A 24,177-nucleotide genomic window follows, 5' to 3' on the forward strand; every position below is an offset into this window, starting at 1 on the left:
ATATTAAGAAGAGTTTCACAATCATCATCAAAATTGAATCAATAACTAACATCATGAGGAATATCTGTTAAAATTATAGGGTTTTACGTTAGAAGGTAATATACACTACATTATAATCCCAGTACACTAAATTGTAATACATCACATTAATGGAAAAAAGAAAACATCCAAGTGATGACCCAAATCAATGAAGAAAAGACATTTGACAAAATGCAGCACATATTTTAACTGTTTATTTGCACATAATTCACATATCATACAATTCAATAGTTCAATCATATCAAAAATAATTGTGCAATCATTACCACATCAATTTTAGACACTCCCCCCACCACGTCTTCTGTTTTAATAGTATGTCCTAGCCTCGTGCATTTGCATTCAAGCCAGGTATTTTCCAGTGGGTATGCGTTTCCAAAGCCTAATTCCTCATAAACTGTGCACAACACTGAAACTTATGATTTACTACCTTATATATTTTTCTAATTCTATTTTATATATATATATGAAGGGAAATAATAGGGATCTTAAAACCCTTCAGATAAATGTTGTATATCTTGATTGTGGTGGTATTATAATGAATACATTGGTCCAAACCCATTGAACTATAAGCCTAAAACATATATTGAACATAATTAATATTTCAATTGAGTTGATAGACTGAAGAAGTATTGATGCATTTAGATTATCCTGCTGGTGGAGAATGTTGAAAGTACTGTGAACTTCCAAAAGAACAAACAAATCTGTCTTGGAAGAAGAACAGCCAGAATGCTCCCCAGAAGCAAGGATGGTGAGACTTTGTCTAATGCGCTTCAAGAAAGACCAGCCCCTGGAAAAGGATATCAGACTTGGTAAAGTAGAGGTGCAGCAAGAAAAGATGACCTTTTGGATTGACACAGTGACTGCAACAATAGGCTCAAACATAACAATTATGAGGATGGCATAGGAGGGAGAAGTTTTTTGTTCTATTATGCAAAGGGCCACTATGAGTTGAAACTGAAAATTAGCAACTCCATGAAAGTAAAAATAGTCGGGCCGAGTGTGAGGCGGCATCCATCAGCGGGAGACAGGCTAAGGCAGGCGGTGAGGTGGCTGCGCGATGTCCCAGCCGCAGCGCTGAGCCAGCTGGGAGGGACATGCACGGCAGGGCGCCTTGGGGCTGCCGCATTCCACCAGGGTAAGGGGCCTGGTGGGCCAAGAGGGGGTGGGGAGGGCAGCACCGTTCTGCGCTGGGTGGGTGGGTGGGGGGAGAAAGTAAAAATAATCTAACCCATCTGAATTTCGAGAGCATCTCAAGAACAGATTTAATGCATTGAACACTAATGGCAGAAAACCTGGTGAGCTAACATCAAGATAACATCATAGAACATCATACACAAAGAAAGAAAAAGGTCATTAAAAGGCAAGAAAGAAAAAGGATCAACGTAGATGTCTGAAGAAATTCAAACTTGCTCTTAATTGTAGCATAGCTAAAGCATATAAAAGAAACGATTAAATCAATGAGCTGAACAGACAATTTCAAAGAGCAACTTGAGAAAAAAAAGTAAAATATTATAATGAAATGTGCTAAGACCTAGAATTTGAAACCCAAAAAAGGAAGAGCACACTCAGCATGTCTTAAACTGAAAAGAATTAAAGAAAAAATTCTAGTGTGAGGTTGCAATATCAATAGATTCTTTGGGCAAAATATCAAATGATGCAGGAAGGATCAAAAGAATCAGGCATCAAAGAACAAAAAAATCATATCATTGTAAATGAAGGGGAGTGCCGATTGGGGACCCAAGGCCCATGTGTAGGTAACAGGACATCCCCTTACTGAAGGGTTGCAGGGAGGAGACAAGCCAGTCAGGGTGCAGTGTAGCAACAATGAAACATACAATTTTCCTCTAATTGTTGAATGCTTCCCCCTCTCCCCAACCCACTATCATGATCCCAATTCTACCTTGCAAGTTTGGCTAGACCAGAGGATGCACACTGGTATAGATAGGAAGTGGAAACACAGGGAATCCAGGACAGATGACACCTTCAGGACTAGTGGTGATAGTGGCGATACCTGGAGGGTGGAGGGAAGGTAGCGTAGAAAGGGGGAACCAATTATAAGGATCTACATATAACCTCCTCCCTGGGGGACAAACAGAAAAGTAGGAGGGAAGGTGGGGTGGAAAGGGAGAACCGATTACAAGGATCTACATATAACCTCCTCTCTTGGGGATGGACAACCGAAAAGTGGATTGTTGTTATGTCGTGTCTTACACTGTCCTTTGTCTCCCTTCACCCACATGTCTGTTATTCATCCTCCTGGGGGCGGGGGGGGGTGGGGGTGGTGGGGTGAGCTATATATCCAACCTTGTAATGGGTGAGCTATATATCCAACCTGCCCCCGCTATCTGCCCACCCCTCATTCCCCTACCCTCATGCCATTGCTACTCCTACTGCTGTTCTTGAGGGTTTAATCTATCCTGAATTCCATGTGTCAAGAGCTTTTATTTGTACCAATGTGTACTCTGGTCTAGACGGATTTGTAGTAGAATTGGGTCATGGTAGTGGGGTGGAGTGGGGTGAGAAAGCATTCAGGAGCCAGAGGAATGATGTGTTTCATCAGTGCTTTACTGAATCCTGGTTGAATTGTCCCTTCCTTATAACCCTTCTGTGGGGGGATGTCCAATTGTCTATAGATGGGCTTTTGGTCTCCACTCCAACCACATTCTCATTGACATGATTGTTTGTTTTGGATCTTTGATACCTGATACCTGATCCTGTCTACACCTCATGTTTACACAGGCTGGTGTTCCTCTTCCATGTGGGCTTATTTGCTTCCCTGCTAGGTGGATGCTTGTTTATTTTCAAGTGTTTAAGACCCCAGCTGTGTTATCTTTTGATAGCTGGGCACCATCCACTTTCTTCACCACATTTGCTTATGGACCCATTTTGACTTCAGTGATAGTGTTGGGGAAGTGAAATACAAATCTTTTTAATACGACCAAACTATGGAAGTGTATGATATCTCAATAAACTATTGGGGGTTGGGGAGAAAATAAAAATCTGCACAACTGGACCAATAGGTAATATCACAATAAAATGGAGAAAAGATTGAAGTTTTCAAGGATTTCATCTCACTTGAATTATCAGTGCTCATGGGAGCAGCAGCCAAGAGATCAAATGACACTTTACATTGGGGATATGTGCTGCACAAGGCCTCTTTAAAGTATTGTAATTTAAGAATTTTACTTTGAAATAAGGTGCTTCTGACCCAAGCCATGATGTTTTCAATGATCTTATATGCATATGAAAGTTGGGCATTGAATAAGGATGGCTGAAGAAAAATCAATGGGTTTGAATTGTGATGCTAACGAAGAATATTGAAAGTACCATGGACTGCCAAATAACACACAGGTCTGTCTTAGAAGAAGCTTTGGAAACCACAGAGAGTGATTCTATTGGCTCTGCGGTTGCTACAAGTTAGAATCTACTTTCATGGCCATGTGGAATATTTGGATTCTATCAATTTTGTGTGTGACGTATTCCATGCTGTTTTAGAGCATACATATGTGTAAAAATCAGTTTGTTACTGATAACTCTATGATGTCCTGAGTATGACCAGGCTACAGAGTCACTCCTTTGGGGAGTCAGTGTTTCATGGTGTGACCCAAAGTCATGAGACCCCTTCTACGTACAACCTGTGTGGCAATAGAAAAGGAAATTTAGCATGGAAATGCACTTAGAATTTCTGCTTGCTCAGGCCCAAACATTTGGATGTACTCTGTAATTCTCTCTTTCATACTCATATTCCACAACCAGATGATGAAGAAATCTCTTGGCTCTGCTTTCCAATTTTATCCAGAATCTAGCCATTCCTGAATCACATGCAGCCCAACCTGTCCCTCTAATTTCAACCCATTCCCAGAGTCTATTTTTTTTAGACCATTTTATTGGGGGCTCTTACAGCTCTTATAAAAATCCATAAATCAATTGTATCAAGCATAAGCATATTCGCACATATGTTGTCATCATTATTTTATAAACATTTACTTTCTATTTGAGCCCTTGGGATCAGCTCCTCTTTTTTCCCTTCCTCCCTCATGACCCCTTAACAAATTAAACATTATTGTGGTTTTCATATTTTACACCGACCGCTGCCTCCCATCCCCATGGTTTCTGTTGTTTGTCCCCCAGGGGGAGGGAGGGTTATGCATCAGTCATTGCCATCAATTCCCGCTTCCTCCCCTCCTCTCCTTCTTCCCCTTACCCTCCTGGTATTACTACTCCCATTTATGTTCCTGGGGGGTTTATATGACCTGGATTCTGTATGTTGTGAGCTCTTAACTGTACCAGTATACATGCTCCGATCCAGAACTGAAAGGCAGGACTGGGATCATGATGGTGGTGGATTGAGGAAGCCTCAAAGTACCACAAGAATACCCAGAACAAAAAATCATATCAATGTGAATGAGAGGGAGTGTGGAGTGGTTATCCAAAGCCCATCTGTGGACAATTGGAAAGAAGGGTCACAAGGAAGAGGCAAGCCAGTCAGGGGGCAGTGTAGCACCAAGGAAACATACAACTTTCCTTTAGTTCCTAAATGCTTCCTCCCCACCCACTATCATGACCCCAATTGTCCCTTCCAAATCTGGCTAGACCACAGCATGTACCCGAGTACAGATAAGACCTGGAAACACAGGGAATTCAGGACAGATAAACCCCTCAGGACCAATAATAAGAGTAGTGATACCAGGAGGGGAAGGGGAAGGTGAAGGGAGAAAGGGTTAACTGATCACAATGATCTACATATAACCCCCTCCCTGGGGGACGAACAACAGAAAAGTGGGTGAAGGGTCATTATAAGACATGAATAAATAATAATAATACATGAGAAAATATAATAAGTCATGAACATTATAAGGCATGAACAATTATAACATTACAAGACATGAACATTATAAGACATGAACAAATGATTGGTCATTATAAGACATGAACAAATAATAATAATTTATAAATTAGCAAGGGTTCGTGAGGGAGGGAGGGAGGGGAAATGAGCTGATACCAAGGGGTCATGTAGAAAGAAAATGTTTTGAAAATGATGATGGCAAAAATGTACAAATATGCTTGACACAATGGATGGATGGATAGATTGTGATAAGAGTCGTATGAGCCCTTAATAAAATGATTTTTTTTAAAGAACCAGAAGAATATTATGTGTTTAATCGGGTGCTGTACTGCACCCTGGTTGACTCATCCCTTCCTTGTGCCCATAGCATATTTTCAACACAGTGATCAGATTGATTTTTAAGTCATAGGTCAAATTATGTCATTCCTATACTTCAAATTTTATAACAATGCTATGAAATTCATCAGAATGTTAGAGCCATGGGTTCATATGATACTATACAATAAACAAAAGTAAATCACGTTGTTACCTTTGAAGAATTACAGAAAACAAATTTATTATTTTATGAAACATTAGTAAATAAAAAGAAACGTCAAATATTATCCTGCTAGCTCTATACAAGTTGCATATCAAGATAGCCAAACTGTTGATTAGAGTTTGTCTTTATAGAAGTATTCTAGCTAATATCCAAAGAAGAGATGGTAAAATTTTAATATCTCCTTTTAAAACACCCTAATTAAATAAAGGAGACCTAGTGCATAGCGGTTAATGCTGCCAAATGAAACTACTGTGGTTCAAATCCACCAGCTGCTCCATGGAAAAAGATGTGGCAGTATGCTTCCATACGAATTTCCGCTTTGGAAACCCTATGGGGCAGTTCTACTCTGTTCCATAGGACTTGTAAGAATCAGGATAAACTCAACAGAAACAGATTTGGTAATTAAGGATTTAGGTAACGCTCACCAATACCTACAAGCATTATTATGAAAAGGGATACAATCAAACATAATTTGCCTTACTATAGAAAACCATATGAAGTGGATTCTCCAAAAACATCAAACGCAAATCTAATCAAGCCTCAGAAGCAAATTAGGTCCCAAATCATCATGGCAATACATTCAAACAAATCCAAGATTCAGTAAAGATTACAGGACAAATTAGTCATTTATTTAACTAGGAAAGACAGAGAAAATGTGTATGTTTAGTGTTGGACATTGTATGCTATGAGATATATTATGCATATTTCAGATATGTTGTCAAAATCATCCATGTGGTTAAAATATTTGTAACTTTTTCTTTTTCATTTAATATTTTTATGTCATTTCAGGTTGAGAAATAATATTTAATTGATTTTTATAATTTATTAAATCAATATATTTCATCTTTAAAGACACAGAAAATTTAGAATTAAGATCACATCTTTGTCAGAACAACACTGAGGAATGAATTTCATTCAGGTGGAAATCCAGGAAAGAATAAGTGATTAATCTAAAATACATCTTTTCTTTTTTTTTAAAGCATAAAAACTTCTAATTTTAACAAAATGTAATTTAGACGTGAGATTACATCAGTTATAATTAGGTCACAAACTTTAACATGCTAATGAAATTTCTAACTTCAAGAATTCTTTCAAATATTTGCCCTTGTAACTATGCTGCTAAGAATAGGATCATAGACACGTTGTACGAATTTATTTGATTTTTTACCCTGTGAACATTCACAAAAATGAATTGTTTTGGTTAAAGCATGAATGTTTTCTATTTTAAATATATATCTTTATACGCATTTGCATGGTAGTCAAGAATATGTGAATGAGTCTATTTCCCCCAAAGTTCAGAAAGTTCACGTATGTTGATACAAAAATTGCCCCTTTAAAAGTTTAACTTAGGAAGAAATATTACCTATGATGACTCCTAGGGGGTAAGGAAAATATCTTGTTACAAAACCATTGTTGTTATTGTTATTAGGTGCTGTCGAGTTGGTTCCTTTTCAGTGACCCTGTTTACTACGGAACAAAATACTGCCCGATCCTGCACCACCCTTACCCTCACAATGGTTATTATGTTTGAGCCCAGTGTCGCAGTTACTGTGTCAAGTCATCCTGTCGAAGGTCTTCCTCTTTTTCGATGACCTTCTACTTCATGAAGCTTCATGTCTTTCTCTAGGGTTTGGTCTCTCCCAATAACATGTCCAAACTACATGAGATCAAGTCTTGCCATCCTTGCTTCTAAGGAACATTCTGGCTATACTTATTCCAAACTTATAACAAACAAATCTGTTTGTTCTTTTGGAAGTCCATGGTACTTGCAATACTTTTTTTGCCAGCACTATAATTAAGATGCGTTAATTCTTTAATCTTCTTTATTCGTGTCTAACTTTCCCATGCATATGAGGTGGTTGAAAATACCATGGCTTAAGTCATACCTAGTCCTCAAAGTGACTGACTTGTTCTTCGACACTTAAAGAAGTCTTGTGAAGCAGATTTGTTCAATACAATAATACATCATTTGGTTTCTTGACTGCTGCTTTCATGAGCACATTCAAATCCTCAACAACTTCCATCTTTTCTCCATGTCAAAGCCCTTATTAAACAAAAATATCAAAAAGTGAAATGATCGTCTCTAGAAGTCGCGCCCATCTAGGTTTGTACACTTCTGAAGGCGGTGTTTCCAAAGAATCCCGAGCTTTCATTCACGCACCACCAGAACAGTCGTTTGGGTTTTCTGGAGAGGTTCGAATCATATTCCTTTAAAAATGCTATTTGAATTTCGGGAATAAAAAGAAGTCTGAAGGGGTAAAATCAGGATGTAGGGTAAATGGAAGTAAAGTTTAGCAATGAAATTTTCTTAGAATGGTCCTTTCTGCCCTTGAAGAATAAGCCGTGAATTTTTGTGAGGGGTGGTGTCCCTGGAGTAAATTTCCTTGCATTTTTCATACCAAAACAGTTCTCAATTGTCTTAAAACTTATTTTCAACCAGACCCAATGATTTTCATGGGTCCTTCAAGAAAAATGCATCAAGATAACCCCTTTGGATTCCTATAAAACAGCTACTGTAACATTCTGGAGCCCTGGTGGTGTGGTGGTTCCATACTGGGCTGCTAACAACAAGGTCAGAAGCTTGAAACCACCAGGCACTTCGTGTGAGTAAGAGGAGACTTTATTCTCCCCTACAAAGGTACAGTCTGGGAAACCCACAGTGGCAGTTATACCCTGTCCCATAGCAGCCCTATGAGTTGGCATTGACAGTGAGTAATCTTCTGAGTTGACCTCTATGCCTTGAATTTAACTTATCCCAGAAGATAACCTCAAAAGCCATTTTTCATTTTTTTATTAAATACTTTTATTGGAGGCGCTTACATCTCTTATCACAATCCCTACATTCATCCATTGTGTCAAGCACATTTGTACATATGTTGCCATCATCATTTTCAAAGCATATACTTTCTACTTGAGCTCTTGGTATCAACTCCTCATTTTTTAAAATCATTTTACTGGGAGCTCATACAATTCTTATCACAATCCATACATACATCAATTGCATGAAGCACATTTGTACGTTTGTTACCCTCATCATTCTCAAAACATTTGCTCTCCAAGTAAGCCCCTGGCATCAGCTCCTCATTTCCCCCTCCCTCTCCGCCCCCGCCCATGAACCCTTGATAATTTAAAAATTATTATTTTGTCATATCTTACACTGTCTGATGTCTCCCTTCACCCACTTTTCTGTTGTCTGTCCCCCAGGGAAGAGGCTATATGTAGATCCTTGTAATCGGTTCCCCCTTTCCACCCCACCTTCCCTCCACCCTCCTGGTATCACCACTGGTCCTGAAGGGATCATCTGTCCTGCATTCCGTGTGTTTCCAGTTCCCATCTGTACCAGTGTAGATCCTCTGGTCTAGCCAGATTTGTAAGGTAGAATTGGGATCATGATAGTGGGGGGAGGAAGCATTTATGAACTAGAGGAAAGTTGTATGTTTCATCGTTGCTACACTGCACCCTGACTGGCTCGTCTCCTCCCCGCAACCCTTCAGTAGGGGGATGTCCAGTTGCCTAAAGATGGGCTTTTGGTCCCCACTCCACTCCCCCTCATTCACAATGATAGGATTTTTTGTTCTTGGATGCTTGGTACCTCATTCCTTCGACACCTTGTGATCAGAAGCTATTTTTTTAATTGGCCTATTTTGGGGGGTATAGACCCTAAGGAGACTAAGACAAGTGTATTGCTTACAAAACTTGTTTTCAGCCATCCACTGATTGCAGAAACATGCTTAAGCACATTTTATTTGAAATAAGCCCGTGTTACTTGGAACTCAAGTAGCAATGTTTGTTGACTTATCCTTGCGTCATAGAAGATACAAGGGTAAAGCTATAAAGAATTCTTAGCCATAACTAATTATCTTGAGGGAATGAGAGCTTTGTCTAGGTGCTCAGGACCATCGTCTCAAGGAAAAGCAAGGTCAATGGACATAACACAGTCCTTAAAGAAAATGTTTCACATCATATTTTGATGAGGCATGACTAGAATCTTCTGAGTAGCCATCCAAGGTATAGCTAGTAGTTTCTCTCCCTCAAGAGCAAAGAAGGGTGAAGAGAATTAAAGAGTCATGGAAGGAAACAATGGATCCAAAGTACTAATGAACCATACAAGTGCTAGCCTCTAAGATCTTGAGGCCAGAAGCTGGTGTCCAGCTACCACTCTGACAGGGATCCCAATAGGATGTCCTAGATAGACTAGGAGGAATATGTCACACAAACAACTCAAAATTGTAAAAGAGACCAGAGTTACTGCTCTGATAGATATTGATGTAACCGGAGAGACTATGCCCCATGCTCACCTTTTTATCCTTTAAGCCACCTCAATGGCTTGATTGTCAGTTAACCAACAGACAGTCACATAACAAGAACAATAATAACAGGGAGATATATTCCTTGGAACAACCAACTGTAGAAGATCAAAAAGTAGCATTTCCCAAAGGATAAAGTTCAAAAGGCAGGAAGGATTCACAAAAGAGGATGAATGGAAGCAGTATACAGAGGAAGTGGGAAGAGTGTTATTATATTGTGGGGATTACAATAAATGTCTTGAAGCAAAATGTATGTGAATTGTTTGATTAAAAAGGAATTTACTCTGTAAATTTATACCCCAAATCTCTCTCTCTCACACACACACACACACACACACACACACACACACACACACGCATGAGATATATGGGCCTCAAATTTGAGCAAATGGTCAAGGACAGGAATTTAAGATGAAGATACATGCTGGCAATACGATAAAAAATGAAAACTATATGAGGTACTGAATCCATCCTTACTGTGCACATCTCTCTGGGAAACTTCATGGTAAGCATATGACTTGTACTTTTCTATATCTGTGACATCATTTTCTAACTGAAATATGTCCCCAAGTTATCTAAGAGAGAAGATATAAGGCAGAGATAACAAAAGAGGTAATAATGTCAAACTAAGCATTAGAGGAAAAAAGTGAGTTTTGCTTCTATCAATGAGAAATTAGCTACGTTGAAGCAAATTTCCAATAGAAAACTAGAGAAGACATGAAAATCACTTTTAACAAGCAATTATCTAAAGGCTTCCAAGATTTAATAATGTAGTGAAATGTTATGGGGCACAGATCAGGAGGGGAAAAATGGAAACTCAGAAAGTAATGAGGTAACGAAATGCTTGAAACTGTAAAAAACAGTTCTAGTGGCAGTTCATGAGTTTTGAGGAGACATGTGAGATGCTTAAATTCTGTGAATCTGTGGTAAACTTTGTACAGAGTCACAAAGGTAAGGGAATAAAAATTAAAGTTAAAATTTACTGAGAAGATGGGATCCTGGCAAACCACTTACTCAGGAATTTCCAGGAGCTACACTAAATGAGTAATAATAAAGTGGAAATAGATCAGACCTCTAGGGACTAAAATTCAGATTCATCATTTTAATCACCAGTGAGCTTAAGATTTCAGATTGCTAGTGGCTATCTAGCAGTTTTCCAGGGAGCTAGGGGGAATCCTTCTTGGAGGATGATAATTTTAGCTTATGCATCAAATAAATCTGTAATATATTGTATATAATAAAAAGTAAATGAAATAGGTGAAATTATTGAAAAGTAAATAGCATAACTTAACAAAACCAAAACCCACGTGCAATTCTGAAAATGGCATTATTAGATACAGATTTTAAAATAAACATGTTTGAAATTGTCAAGAATATATAAGATGGAAAATTTCAGCTAACAAATATTTTCTAATATTTTAAAAAATAAATAAATTTACAAAACTTAAAAATACAATATCTGAAATTAAAAACAATTGCAGCACATTAGACACACCTGAAGGAAAAATTAGAGAAATGAAAGAAGAATCAGAAGACAATATCCGAAGTAAAGCTTGGGGAGACAAAATTATAAAGGCTACTAAAAGAGATGAGGCAAAGTTTAGAAGGATAGAGTATATAAATCAAGTATATGTTAATCAGAGCTCTTAAGGGATGAGAGAGAATATGGCAGAAGTAATATTTCAAAATGAAGCAGTGTTTATTTAAGCAGAAATCACAGTAGCTTGAAGACAAGGAGATGATATTTGCATAGTGCTGTTGTAAAGTAGCTGCAGACACAGAATTTTACACCTAGACCAAACGGGAGGACTGTGGCTACTACACAGAGTGCATTGGATAGAGGACTATAGAAGACCCAAGGATAAACTTGATTTGAACAGTTACAACCTTGTCAGTTGATCCGCCATCTGATGCATGTTAGGCCTGATCTGGTTTTCAACATTCTGTATTGTTTGTTTGTTCATATTGGAGTTTATCGCAGATGTGTTATGTCACTGGAGATCACTCTCTTGAATTTGTGTTGTATATTTTTCTGTTTTTCAATATATGAAGCCCAGGATTGATGAACCTACAGGGACAGCAAGTAGAATAAGGGTTTCAGGAAGGGGCGGGGCAGGGGTTACAGTTGTGGGGGGTGGGTGCAATGTCAAGGAGTCCAGGAAGGAAAACATATTTTGAAACTGCTTGTCATAGCAATTGGACAATACTCCTTGATGTGATTGAACTATGGAATGACATGGTATATGTATTAACTCTCAATTAAAAAAATAAAGATAAAAGATAATAGCATCACAAAAATAAACTTATCTTTCAAAAATAGAAGTGGAATAGGAATTTGTATGCAAAGGAATATAAAGCAAATGTATCATCAGCCGACTCAAACTAATGATTCTTCTTCAGACAGAGGCAATGTAATTCCAGGTGGCAGCATGTTCAGTCAAATAAAAAGAATAATAATGATACTTGCTAATATGCAGGCAGACCAAAATGTGGACTGTATAATGTAGCGATCATAATTTCTTTTCTTTCCCAGTGAGGTGGCAATTTAATATTTGCAAATCACTGTAAGAAAACTTGTTCTCACACAAGTAGTTGAAAAGGGATGCTTTCCTAATTTTAATTTGCTGAGAGCATGAATAGTAAAACATTGTTTCTACACATACGATTTAGTGATACTGATGACATCCTTGCAGCTGTGCAACCAGTTGCCCCCCTCTCCCATTAACAAACTCAGTACCCCAAAAAGTCTCTATCTAATATTTCAAATGTGTATTATAAATTTGATCCCACATAGATTGGTGTTAAAGTAGCATAATCCTCAGACAGGCAGGCTAACTTTAAGAGGATGTCAGGGCATAGAGTGAAGAACAAAGATTTTAATATAATTCCAGGTAACTGAGTATAATTCTTTGATACAACACCCAAACATGAAAAATGGTAGTTTCACCAATACCTTTTTTATACTATTACGTTAAAATCAACCAGACTTTTTCACTTATAGTGGATTTTTAGTAACAGCATTTGGAAGTTGTTGGCTCATCAAGTAATGCATCATTAAAAAATTGTATGTGTTAATGTCACCATCTATCTCTACTGAAGAGAAGCTGGTAGCAGGAACGCGTTCATAATCCTAATTTCTGCATAGTAATTTACATTTTGTCATGGTAATGAAAGCTACAGTTGTTTATTTGAAGTAGCAGGCAATTTGAGAACATGTCTACCGATTGAGCATGTTTAAATAGCCATCACCTGTCTACTACTTGTTCTTTCCAAAAAAATTGGTCTGTGAGTAGTGAGTAGGCCAACTGGCAGCTCAATCCTAGAAGTGCTTTCTGCAATTAAAAGATCAGATATGGGTCTGCAGCAAAGCTCATTAAAAATCCCTCCCAATTTGTCACATAGGCTACTCTAGGATGAAAATGCAAGAAAATGAATGATTTTTACCTTTTCGACCACATCCTTAAGATTCTACGTATTACTTTGATTTCATTGATAATCCAATGGATTTACACCTTTAATAGTGTTTAGTTTCCATAAATTTATTTCGCTTTCCTTATTTTTGTTATTGACCTGTAGCTTCATTCTATTGTGGCCAGATTGGATGTTTTCAGATTTCAATCTTTTTAAACTACTGAAATAGTAATTTTTAGAATGTTTAAATATATACAGAATATAATGCATAACAATAAATTAATTGAGGGAGTAATAATGGAGTTGAGGTGTTTGATGTCAAAGGACATAGAAAATAAGTGACTTATTTTAGATTAGGATAAGGTATGATATGTCATAACCTGAAGGGTAAACATTACAAGAATGACAATAGAATGTCTACCATGTTTACCAAATAAGTCAGAAGTTGAATAATTAAAAATATTAAATATCACAAAAGAAAAATAAGTTAAAACAGGAAAATAAATGGGAATCAAAGAGAAATATGGTATATTTAAACAAAATTTTATCTGGAATTACATGCATGCAAAAGACTAAAATGTTCAAATTAAAAGGTAGTTATTCTGAGATACCACTATTATTCTCATAGCTTACCCTTCCATGGTTATTTCCTTATTTATATGTCTACTTATAACTAGTTACATTTACTTAAGGAAAGCAGACTTAAAATCTCTTATCACATATTAATTTCTTAGTCACATACTCATTGTAACCATTTTCATTCAAACCTCATGAAGTTGTATGTTTCATCGTTGCTACACTGCACCCTGACTGGCTCGTCTCCTCCCCGTGATCCTTTCGTAAGGGATGTCCAGTTGCCTACAGATGGGCTTTGGGTCCCCACTCCGCACTCCCTCTCATTCACAATGATATGATTTTTTGTTCTTCGATGCCTGATACCTGATCCCTTTGACACCACGTGATCACACAGGCTGGTGTGCTTCTTCCATGAGGGCTTTGTTGCTTCTGAGCTAGATGGCTGCTTGTTTACCTTCAAGCCTTTAAGATCCCAGATGCTATATCTTTTGATAGCCAGGCACAATCAGTTTTCTTCACCACATTTGCTTATGTACCCATTTGACATCAGCGATCATATCGGGAAGGTGGGCACACAATGATACTGAAGGTAGAGGTTCAAACTGCACTGAATGCATTAGCCAAAACAAGACTCTGGGGGTGGATGTAGTACCCAGCGGAATGTTTTAGCAAGTCAACAAACTGGAAGCACTCACTCGTCTATGTCAGGAAATTTGGAAGACAGTTATTTGGCCAACTGACTGGAAATGATCCATATCGGTACCCATTCCAAAAAAGATGACCCCCCAAAATGCTCAAACTATAGAAAATAACATTGATGTCACACACAAGTAAAATTTTACTTAAGATCATCTAACAATGATTTTGGCAGTTCATTGACAGTTAACTGCCAGAAGTTCAGTTGGATTCAGTTGCTGATGTCAGATGGATCTCTACTCAAATCAGAGAATACCAGAAAGATGTTTACTTGTGTTTCATTGTGTTAATGCAAAGCATTAGAATGTGTGGATCACAATAAACTGTGGATAACCTTGAGAAGAATGGGAGCACTTCATTGTGCATTATGGCTAATACGCTATCACAAAACCTCCAGCAACTAGAAAAGAGTCAGTAGAGCAACCCCTCCAAAAGCAAAGAAATAATAAGTGTCATGGCAAAGTTAAATGAGTGGGAATACAAAAGACAATACAAAAATTCAATGCAGTAAAAAGCTGGTTCTTTGAAAGCATTAACAGCACTGAAAGACTGATAGAAAACCTAACCAAGGAAAGAAGCAAACAAACACCAATAGCCAGGATGAGGGATGAAACGGGAAATCAAAATGGACCCAAATGGGATTAAAAGAATAAACACTAAAAAACTGTGGTACATACATACAATGGAATACTACGCATCCCTAAAAAGCAATGATGAACACATGAAGCATATTGCCTCAGGGGAAGAACTGGAGGAAATTGTGCTAAGTGAAGTAAACCAAGCACAAAAGGACAAGTATAACACGATTCCACTAAGGTAAGCTTTAAAAAAATGCAAAAGGGGTATTGGGAAAAAGCTATTATATACAAACATCCCTGGGGTGAGGTCCAGGTAGTATGACAGGGGTAAGACCAAATCCAGGGATACATATGGTAGCCAACTAAAAAGGAGAAGGGGGGGGAGAAAAAAGAGAGAGAAAATGGGTAGTGAGGGAACAGGGCACTAACCCACCCAAGGGGAGGGTATTGTTTATATCTCCACAGAGAAAGAGGGATATCATGAAAATATCATGCTTGGGTCAGGCTCACCTTAGTCTTAAAAGTCAAGCCCTCAATCTTCATCAACAGGGTTGTGTCATTATCTATGCAAGGGACCCTCTCATCCGTATGATTACAGCAGTCTCTTACTTTGTCTTCCTGTAACTAACTACCTTTATTGTCTTTCAGGCGGTTTTCCAGCAAGCATTCACAGTAAGCATTTAACGGAAGTAAACTCTGATACTTTCATAATGTCTTTCGTAAAGTCTTTCATAAAACTCCCCAATCATAGGGAGAATAAACCTCATAGCGTTTACAAGAACCTATAAGGCTTCCTATGATCTAGCCTTCTGAACTCATTTCCACTGTCTTCCAAGTGCACATTGCTAAGCTTTTCCTTACACATACTTGATCACACCTCTGGACCACTGCCTGGATTGTTTCTTTTGGGTAAGTGCTCAGGTTCTATTATCTTCTTTCTTGTTCTTTGTGAATAAGGTCGAATTCAGTCCCATATAGAACTCCCCATCCTACTCAGTTGCTATTATAGCTTCCTATTTTATGTTCCTCCAATCCAGATCCCAGACCACTTTTTATATAATCCAACTTCTCTGATTATTTGCTCTGCATTCAGATTAAATAAGTATGGTGATAAAATCCTCACACCACACACCTTTCCTGATTTTAAACCATGCAGCATTCCCTTGTTGTATTTGTACAACTACCTCTTATCCATGAAAAAGCTTCCTCTTGAGCACAATGAGGATTGCAGCTTTCAGTATGGATTACGACTCAATGTGAGGAAGACCAAAATCCTCAAAACTGGATCAATAGGTAACATGATAAACGGAGAAAAGATAGAAATTGTTAAAGATTTTATCTTGTTTGGGTTCACAATATTCATGGAAGCAGCTACCAAGTGCTCAAATGACACATTACATTGGATAAATCTGCTGCACAAGATCTCTTTTAAGGGTCAAAAGGAAAGGACTTGACTTTTAGGACTAAGGCAAGCCTGACCCAAGCCATGATATTTTCAATGGTCTCAATTGCATATAAAATTTGGACTTCTTTTAAGGAAGAATTATAGTACTGTCGAAGAATATTGAAAGACTGCCAAAATAACAAAAAAATCTGTCTTGGAATAAATATAGTCAGAATTCTCCTTAGAGGTTAGGGTGGCAAGACTTTGCCTCATATACTTTGGGCATGTTGTCAGGACAGACTAGTGCCTGGAGAATGACATCATTCTTGTTACACTAGTGGGCAGAGAAATAGAGGAAAACTTTCCACAAGGTAGACTGACACAATGGCTGCATTAATATGCTCAAACATAAGAACAATTGTGAGGATAGTACGGGACCATACAGGGTTTCACTTTGTTGTACAGAAGGCGGCTATGAGTTGGAATGGATTCCAGGGTACCCAACAGCAACAATATTGAATGTATTAACAGCTGCTCTCCACCACATCACACACTTGAAGAGCCTGTCTCTATTAAAGCTCAATCAAGAAAAGAAGGAATTGCATTCCTTAAAGATAATTTAAAGCCAACTCCATAGCCATTTTGACTTCATTTATTTAGAGCAATTAGTAAAATAATTACCCAACTTTGTAAAAATTGACACATAAGTTAATATCCTTTATATCTCTATGGCTTACACATTTCAATTAGGATTTCAAGATGCCCTATCCTCTATTACGGAGGAGCTTCTCCAGTTCCACGACCATAATCATATTCCTCATTAGTGTCAGAAAGTACTTTGCTAATGCTAACTCCTAACCTTACTCACAATAACACAATAGAGGCTCAAGAAGTAGAAACCATTAGAACTATCCTTCATGCCATTATCTTAATAATCATTGTCTCTCTATCTCTTCCTATTCTTTACATAGATGAAATTAATAATCCATCTTTTGCTGCCAAAACAATAGGGCACCAATGATATTGAAGCTATGAGTGCACTGCTTATAATGATATCAACTTTGATTCTTAGATCCATCAGATGATTTAAAACCTCAGAAATTATGTCTCCCAGAAGTTGATAAATGAGTTTTGGTCCCAATAGAATTACCTATTCACATACCAATCTCATCAGAAGATGTCCTGTTCCTCATGAGTTGTTTCATTTAAAAACTGACGCTATTCTATGACATTTGAACCAAGCAACACTAACATTTACATAACCAGGCCTATTTTATGGTGAGTACTCTGAAAGTTTCAAGTCAAACTTCAGTTTCATGTGTCTTGTTTTATAAATATTATCCTTAAAACATTTTGAAAACAGGAATCATCTACCCTCAAGACTCCATACCCTAAACTCTTAAAAAAAAAACACACCTAAACATAGCACCCCTTGAGAAACAAAATGAACAAAAATGTATTTGCTTCATTTACCACTCCAACATGAATAGGACTTCCTCTTGTTTTCCCAAGCATCTTATTTGCCACTTCAAATGGATTTATTAATAACTGACTCATCTCCCTTCAACAATGGCTTATTCAGATTATCCCTAAAAAAATATCTATACATAACTTTAAAGGCCCAACATGATCCCTTATTAGCAGTGGCTCTCAACCTTCCTAATGCCACTACCCTTTAATACAGTTCCTCATGTTGTGGAGATCCCCAACCATAAAATTATTTTTGTTGCTACTTCATAACTGTAATTTTGCTACTGTTATGAATCAGGCGACCCCTGTGAAAGGGTCTTTCGACCCCCAAAGGGGTTCCAACTCACAGGTTGGGAACCACTGCCTTATAGTCATTTCCTTAATTTTACTTATTGGATCTACTAATCTCCTAGGCCTTCTTTCTCATACATTTACTCCAACAACTCCTCTCATACAATCTAGGTATAGCCATCCCACTGTGAGAAGGCACAGGTTTCCACTATAAAACGAAAGCTTCACTTATCCATTTATTTCCTTAAGGAACACCTGTCTCCTTGATTCCTGTATTAGTAGTTATTAAAATAATTAGACTTTTGTCCCTCACCTATAGCACTAGCTGTTCAAATAGCAGCTAATATCACATTTGGTCACTTATTAATTTACTTAAGCATCAAGGCTGCATTAGTTATAATGTCTGTCAACACCATAACAGACTTTATCACATTTATTACTTTCCTCCCATTATCCTCTTAACTATCTTAAAATTTGCAGTTGTGCTTACTCAAGCATACTTATTTCCCCTTCTAGTCACCCTCTACCTACATAATACCACATAATGGCCCACCAGACCCATGCTTATCATATCACCAACCCTAGCCCTTGACTCCTTCAGGAACTTTATCCATCCTACTTACAATCTCAGTTCTACTAATATGATTCCATTTCAATTCTATAACTCTTTTGCTAATTAGCTTAGATTCTAACATGCTAGCAATATACCAATGATGATGAGATATTGTACAAGAAAGAACTTTCAAGGGTATCATAGTTACAAAAAACTTGCATTATGGGATAATTCTATTTATCATCTCAGAAGTTTTCTTCGTCCTAAACTTTTCTGAGGGTATTACCGCTCTAGCCTAAAGCCTGCTGCCCTTCAACCATTATAGTCTTGGAAAGCCACAGGGAGTTGCTATGAGTCAGCACTGACTGGATGGCAGTGAGAGAGAGCCCTCCAACAGGAATCATCCCCTTTGTGATAGTCTGGGTTGACTAGAGAATAAGAAAGAGCTTTATATAAAGAGTAATTATATATTAATATATATAATACATTATATATTAATTTAAGAAAACATCCCAGCACAGCCAGATCAAGTCAATAAGTCTGATATTAGCCCATATGTCCTATACCAGTGTATAAATTCCTTTTCCTCTTCAGGCTCACACAACACATGCAATCATGCCAACTTCAGGAAGGTCACAGGCCAGTGGGTGGAAAGTCTTGTGGATCCAGTGGCAGTGTAAGCATCTTAGTGCTGGTATGAGTCTCCAAGTGGCTCTTCCAGCTCCAGGTTCTAGTGTAGCTCCATGTGTCTTGTCATCAGGAATACCAAGCAGAGATAGTGTCTTTCCTGCATCCAGAGAACTATTTATCTCCGTAGTGCCTTCAAATGAGGTCATCAAGCAGCGACCTAATTGATAGGCTAAGCTCCACCCCTTCACTCTTAATAGTCTCTAATTGGCACCCGATTATGTAACTACCACACCCATAGTCCCTTAGAAATTCTGTTACTGCATATATCTATCCTTCTAGCCTCAGGTAACCATCACTTGAGGCCACCATAGCCATAGAAGGTAACTGAAAACAAGTAATTCAAGCCCCACCTTCACACACAATCTTTCTAGGAGTTTATTGTACACTTCTGCAATCCTTAGAGTATTATGAGACATAATTTACAATTTCCTGTGGTATTTATGACTCAAATTTCTGAAGATCAGCCACATTCATGTAGTCATTAGCTCAACTTTCCTTATCATTGTCTTCTTTGTTAAGTAAATATCACTTCACTTCCAATCATCATTTTGGTTTTGAAGCCATTGCTTTATATTGGTATTTCATTGACATAGTACGATTATTTCTTTACGTGTCCATTTATTAATGAGGCTCTTAATCTTTTAATGTTATTAGGACAGCTGAATTTCAATGCACTAGCCCCAGAACAAACCTGGAAATGAATCATTAACCTTATAGTTATCTTCCTATTAATTCTCTATTCGTATCTCTTCTAGTCATTGTGCTTTGATTGTCTCAACTAAATATTTCTCCAGAAAAAGGTAGTCCTTATGAATAAGGCTTCAATCCAATAAGATCTGCTGGACTTCCCTTTTCCATAAAATTGTTGACTGGTGATTATTTAGCCACACCTTGATCTTATGGCAAACATCTTCCTCAAAATTGAGATTACAGCCCAGGAATATAATTCAGAATTATAACAAATCACATAAGGAATCATGGCTAGAAGGATATTTAGTGACTATAGCTCAACATATTATGTGATTCCAACTATGTCACATTCTAGAAAAAGCAAAACTATATCGATAGAAAAATCAGTGATTTCCAGGAGTTCAGAAGGAGCAGGAGGAATAAATAAGTGGAGCACAGCCATTTTTAGGGCAAAGAAACTATTTTATATAATGCTGCAATGATAGGCACATGATATGCATTTGTCAAAATTCATAGAACTACATAATACTAACCAAGAGTAAACTAGAAGGTGAACTATGCACTTTAGTTTTAAAATGATGTAATATATTAATATTTATTCATCAATTGCAACAAATGTATCATACTAATGCAAGATGTTAATAATAGGGAAGACTGTAGTGAGTGAAGAGATAATGGAAGATTTCTGCATTCTGTAAACATAAATTGATCTAAAATAATATCTATGGACTTAAATTTTTAATTTAATCAACAGAAAGAAGAAAATAAAAATAATTATATCAATTGATGTAGGTAATGCATCCAAAGAAATCCAACACCTATTCACAATAAAAACCTTTTGGCAAACTAGGAATAAAAAGAACATTCCTCAACTTTACAAAGAACATCTACAAAAATCCTACAGATAACATTATCATATAGCACTAGATTGTAATAAGGGATATGTCAGGAATTCAGCTGGCATAATCTGAATTAAAATTTAGCCTATCCTTCCATCCTTAGTCTTATAGTCTCATCCCTTTGCCACAGCGCTTCTATGACTGGTCCTTTGAAATAATTCTTGGTTTTTACATTTATCAAATGGGAGTTTAATATATCCTCTTTTTAATAGTCCTCTAACTTGGAGCCGTGGCGCTGTAGTGGTTACGCATTGGGCTGCTAACACAAGGTCAGTAGTTTGAAACCACCAGCCTTTCAATGGGACAAATAAGAGGCTTTCTATTTCCATAAAGATGTATAGTCTCTGAATCCCAGGGTTAGTTCTACCCTGTCCCATAGGTTCGCTATGAGTCAAAATCAACTAGATGGCAGTGAGTTTGGTTTTAGTTCTAATATTAAATAAAGTCCAATGGTTAGGAAAGAAGGAGGAACTGAAACAAGAAACACAAGGAGGAAGTGGGATAAGTGATGTTTCATTGTGAAAATGATTAATGAGGTGAAAAAATGTGTGTGAATTGTTGAGTGAAAATCTGATCTGTGTCTGTAAACTGTCATCCAATTTATAAAAAAAAGTTAACAAGAAATTCAGGATTTGTCCAACTCTGTTTATTCTTTATTTCTATTGGTATAGTAAGACCATGGGATGAAAGCAAAATAAACAAACAGACCAATGTTCCCTTTCCTAATTAAACCGTTATTTAAAATGGTACTAGGAGCTCTGGTGGCAAGTGGTTGGGCTGTGATCCTTAACAATGGCAGTTTGAAAGCGCCAGCCCCTCCACGGGAGAAAGGGCTTTCCACGCAGGTAAAAAGTTACAGTCTCAGAAACTCAAAGGGGCATTGGGTCACTATGAGTTGCCATTGACTCGATAGCAGTGAGTATACACAATGTGTGTATGGATTGGGATACAGTTGTATGAGCCCCTAATAAAATGTTAAAAAAAAAAAAAGAATATACAGAGCAGGTGCGGTGGGCAGAAAAGAAGAGTAAAAGCTTTGGATACTACCACCTGTGGATGAGAAAAGGGCCTGAATTAATCTTATAGCCTGCAATGAAGGGCATGGGCCAGAAATCTCCTCAAAAGTCAGTTTCGCTTCCTTCTCTAACCCTAACGTCAGCCCCACTCCCTACCCATATTGCAGGTACCTAAGGGGTCTGACCTTGCCTCACTACCTAGGAAACAGGCCACTCAATGCTTTCAAATAATGGACTCTTCCACTCAACATTGGCCAGGGGTGGTCTTGATATAGACGTCATCATCTTAATGGTATTTTCCATTGCCCTCCCTCCTGATCCCCCCCCCGCTTAAGCTATAATGGTACATTCTGGGAGTTAACCGCCCTGCCCAACGACCACAGCGGCAGACTGCAGCTCAACGGTGGGACGGCCGGCAGGTCTAGGAGGAAAGGAAGTAAGGTAAGAGCTTAAGGGCTGAATGGCTGTGGTCTGGGAGTGATTTTTTGGGTAAGTCAGGCTACCATCCCTCTTGAACACCAGAGGAAGGCCTGGGTTAAAATTCACAGATGAAGGGGGATCATTTTTAGAACTAATTAAAGACAACCAGAAGAGTCCTATCCTGGCTCAGCCATTTATAAACTGTACTCTGGCATGGCGAGTCATTGAACTTCTCTGGGTGTCTCCTCTTCCATAAGATCAGTTAGGCTCCCCGCTCACCCACCCACCCACCCCCCGGAAAAGCAATTATGTTATACCCATGGTTTCCTTCCCTCAGTATTTCAAGACCCTAGCTATACCTATAAGAGAGAGGTTTTTAAAAATCATTTTATTGGGGGCTCTTATAGTTCTTATCACAATCCATCCATCCATTGGATGACACATTTTATCTCTAACCCTACAACCTGGGAGCAGTAGGTTCAGACATTAGGGCACAAAATAAAAACCGAAGACTCCCCTCGCCTACTGGATCTGAGTCAGGTATGACATCAACATGTTTCCCTTTCTTTACTCCTCAATTCCAGATAACATCAAGATGCCTAAAACTGAGGACACTGTCTCCCAGAATGATCCTACTGAAGAAGAGAGCATGCCTCGTATGTCTAAAACGCCAGAGCAGAGCCAAGAAAAGAGTGGCTACCTAGAAGATCACTCTCCTGGTAGGTCTACAATTCCCTGCCATCATTTCTTTGGCTTGTACAATAAAGCAGTAAGTTAAAGGGGAAGGCAACCTGTAGCTTAAGTACCTTTAAGGGGCATATAAGACTATTGAAATCTGGCATTTTTCTATTTCAACTTTCCACTTATCCTTATTGTTTTCCTAGTCTTCCCCATTCCTGTCCCAATCTAATCTTTATTCCAGGAGCCCTGGAAGTGTAGTAGTTTATTCATTGAAATCACCAGCCACTCCCTGGGAGAAAGATGAGGCTATCTCTGCCCATAAAGACTTACAGTAACCCACAGGGGTAGTTCGGCCCTGTTATATAGGGTTACCATGAGTCAGAATTGACTTGATGTCAGTGAGTTTGGATTGGAGTCCTTAGCCACAGGACTGAGGCCACTAATTGGTAAGCACAAATAAAACAGGATTTTTTTTGGTTTTGTTTTTTATTCACTAAAGACTTGCGTTTGAAATGACTTGATGGTGGTTGAATTAGCTCAAAGTATGGATCCCATTCTTATCTTTGACTTTCAGATTGTAAATGTTAAACACCTAGGATATATTTGGAGAGGTCCAAAAAATATGGGCTGGAATTGGGGCATGCCCTTTCCCTGTGGTCCTTTGATGATATAAAATTTAACATTCCCAAGTGGTCAAATTATTTATATCTGTCTTTATGTACATATTGGGGCCATCATTGTCTAATGGAAATGAGTTCAGAAAATTCCAAATGCTAGAATGATTGAATGTGTATTGCCTATTTCATAAATGTATATTTTGGGACCCAACCCCCCAAATGCGTCCCTGGTCATTTAGCATAACATAGTCCAAAAATATAATTAATTTTTCTTCCTTTGATGAGTAGCAACTGTGGTCTTTTTAAAAAAAATCATTTTATTGGGGGCTTGTACAATTCTTATCACAATGCATACATATATCCATTGTGTCAAGCACATATGTACATTTGTTGCCATCATCATTCTCAAAACATTTGCCTTCTACTTGAGCCCTTAATATAGGCTCCTCATTTCCCCCCCTCCATCCCCACTCCT

The 24,177-nt window shown here is 37.9% G+C and overlaps 1 protein-coding gene across 1 annotated transcript in view; it reads left to right on the plus strand.

Annotated features, from left to right (window-relative positions):
- The first annotated feature begins 23,044 nt into the window (after positions 1-23,044).
- LOC101649477 (T-complex protein 11 X-linked protein 2) overlaps positions 23,045-24,177 on the plus strand; it is a 22,399-nt gene continuing 21,266 nt past the window's right edge. The window contains exon 1 of the mRNA XM_045290612.1: positions 23,045-23,123. Coding sequence (XP_045146547.1) covers positions 23,054-23,123 — 70 coding nt within the window. The 5' untranslated portion in view covers positions 23,045-23,053. The remainder of the gene's footprint in view (positions 23,124-24,177) is intronic.

Source organism: Echinops telfairi, unplaced genomic scaffold, assembly GCF_000313985.2.
Source record: "Echinops telfairi isolate 266 unplaced genomic scaffold, ASM31398v2 ScPeMD7_44;HRSCAF=162, whole genome shotgun sequence".
Taxonomy (NCBI): domain Eukaryota; kingdom Metazoa; phylum Chordata; class Mammalia; order Afrosoricida; family Tenrecidae; genus Echinops; species Echinops telfairi.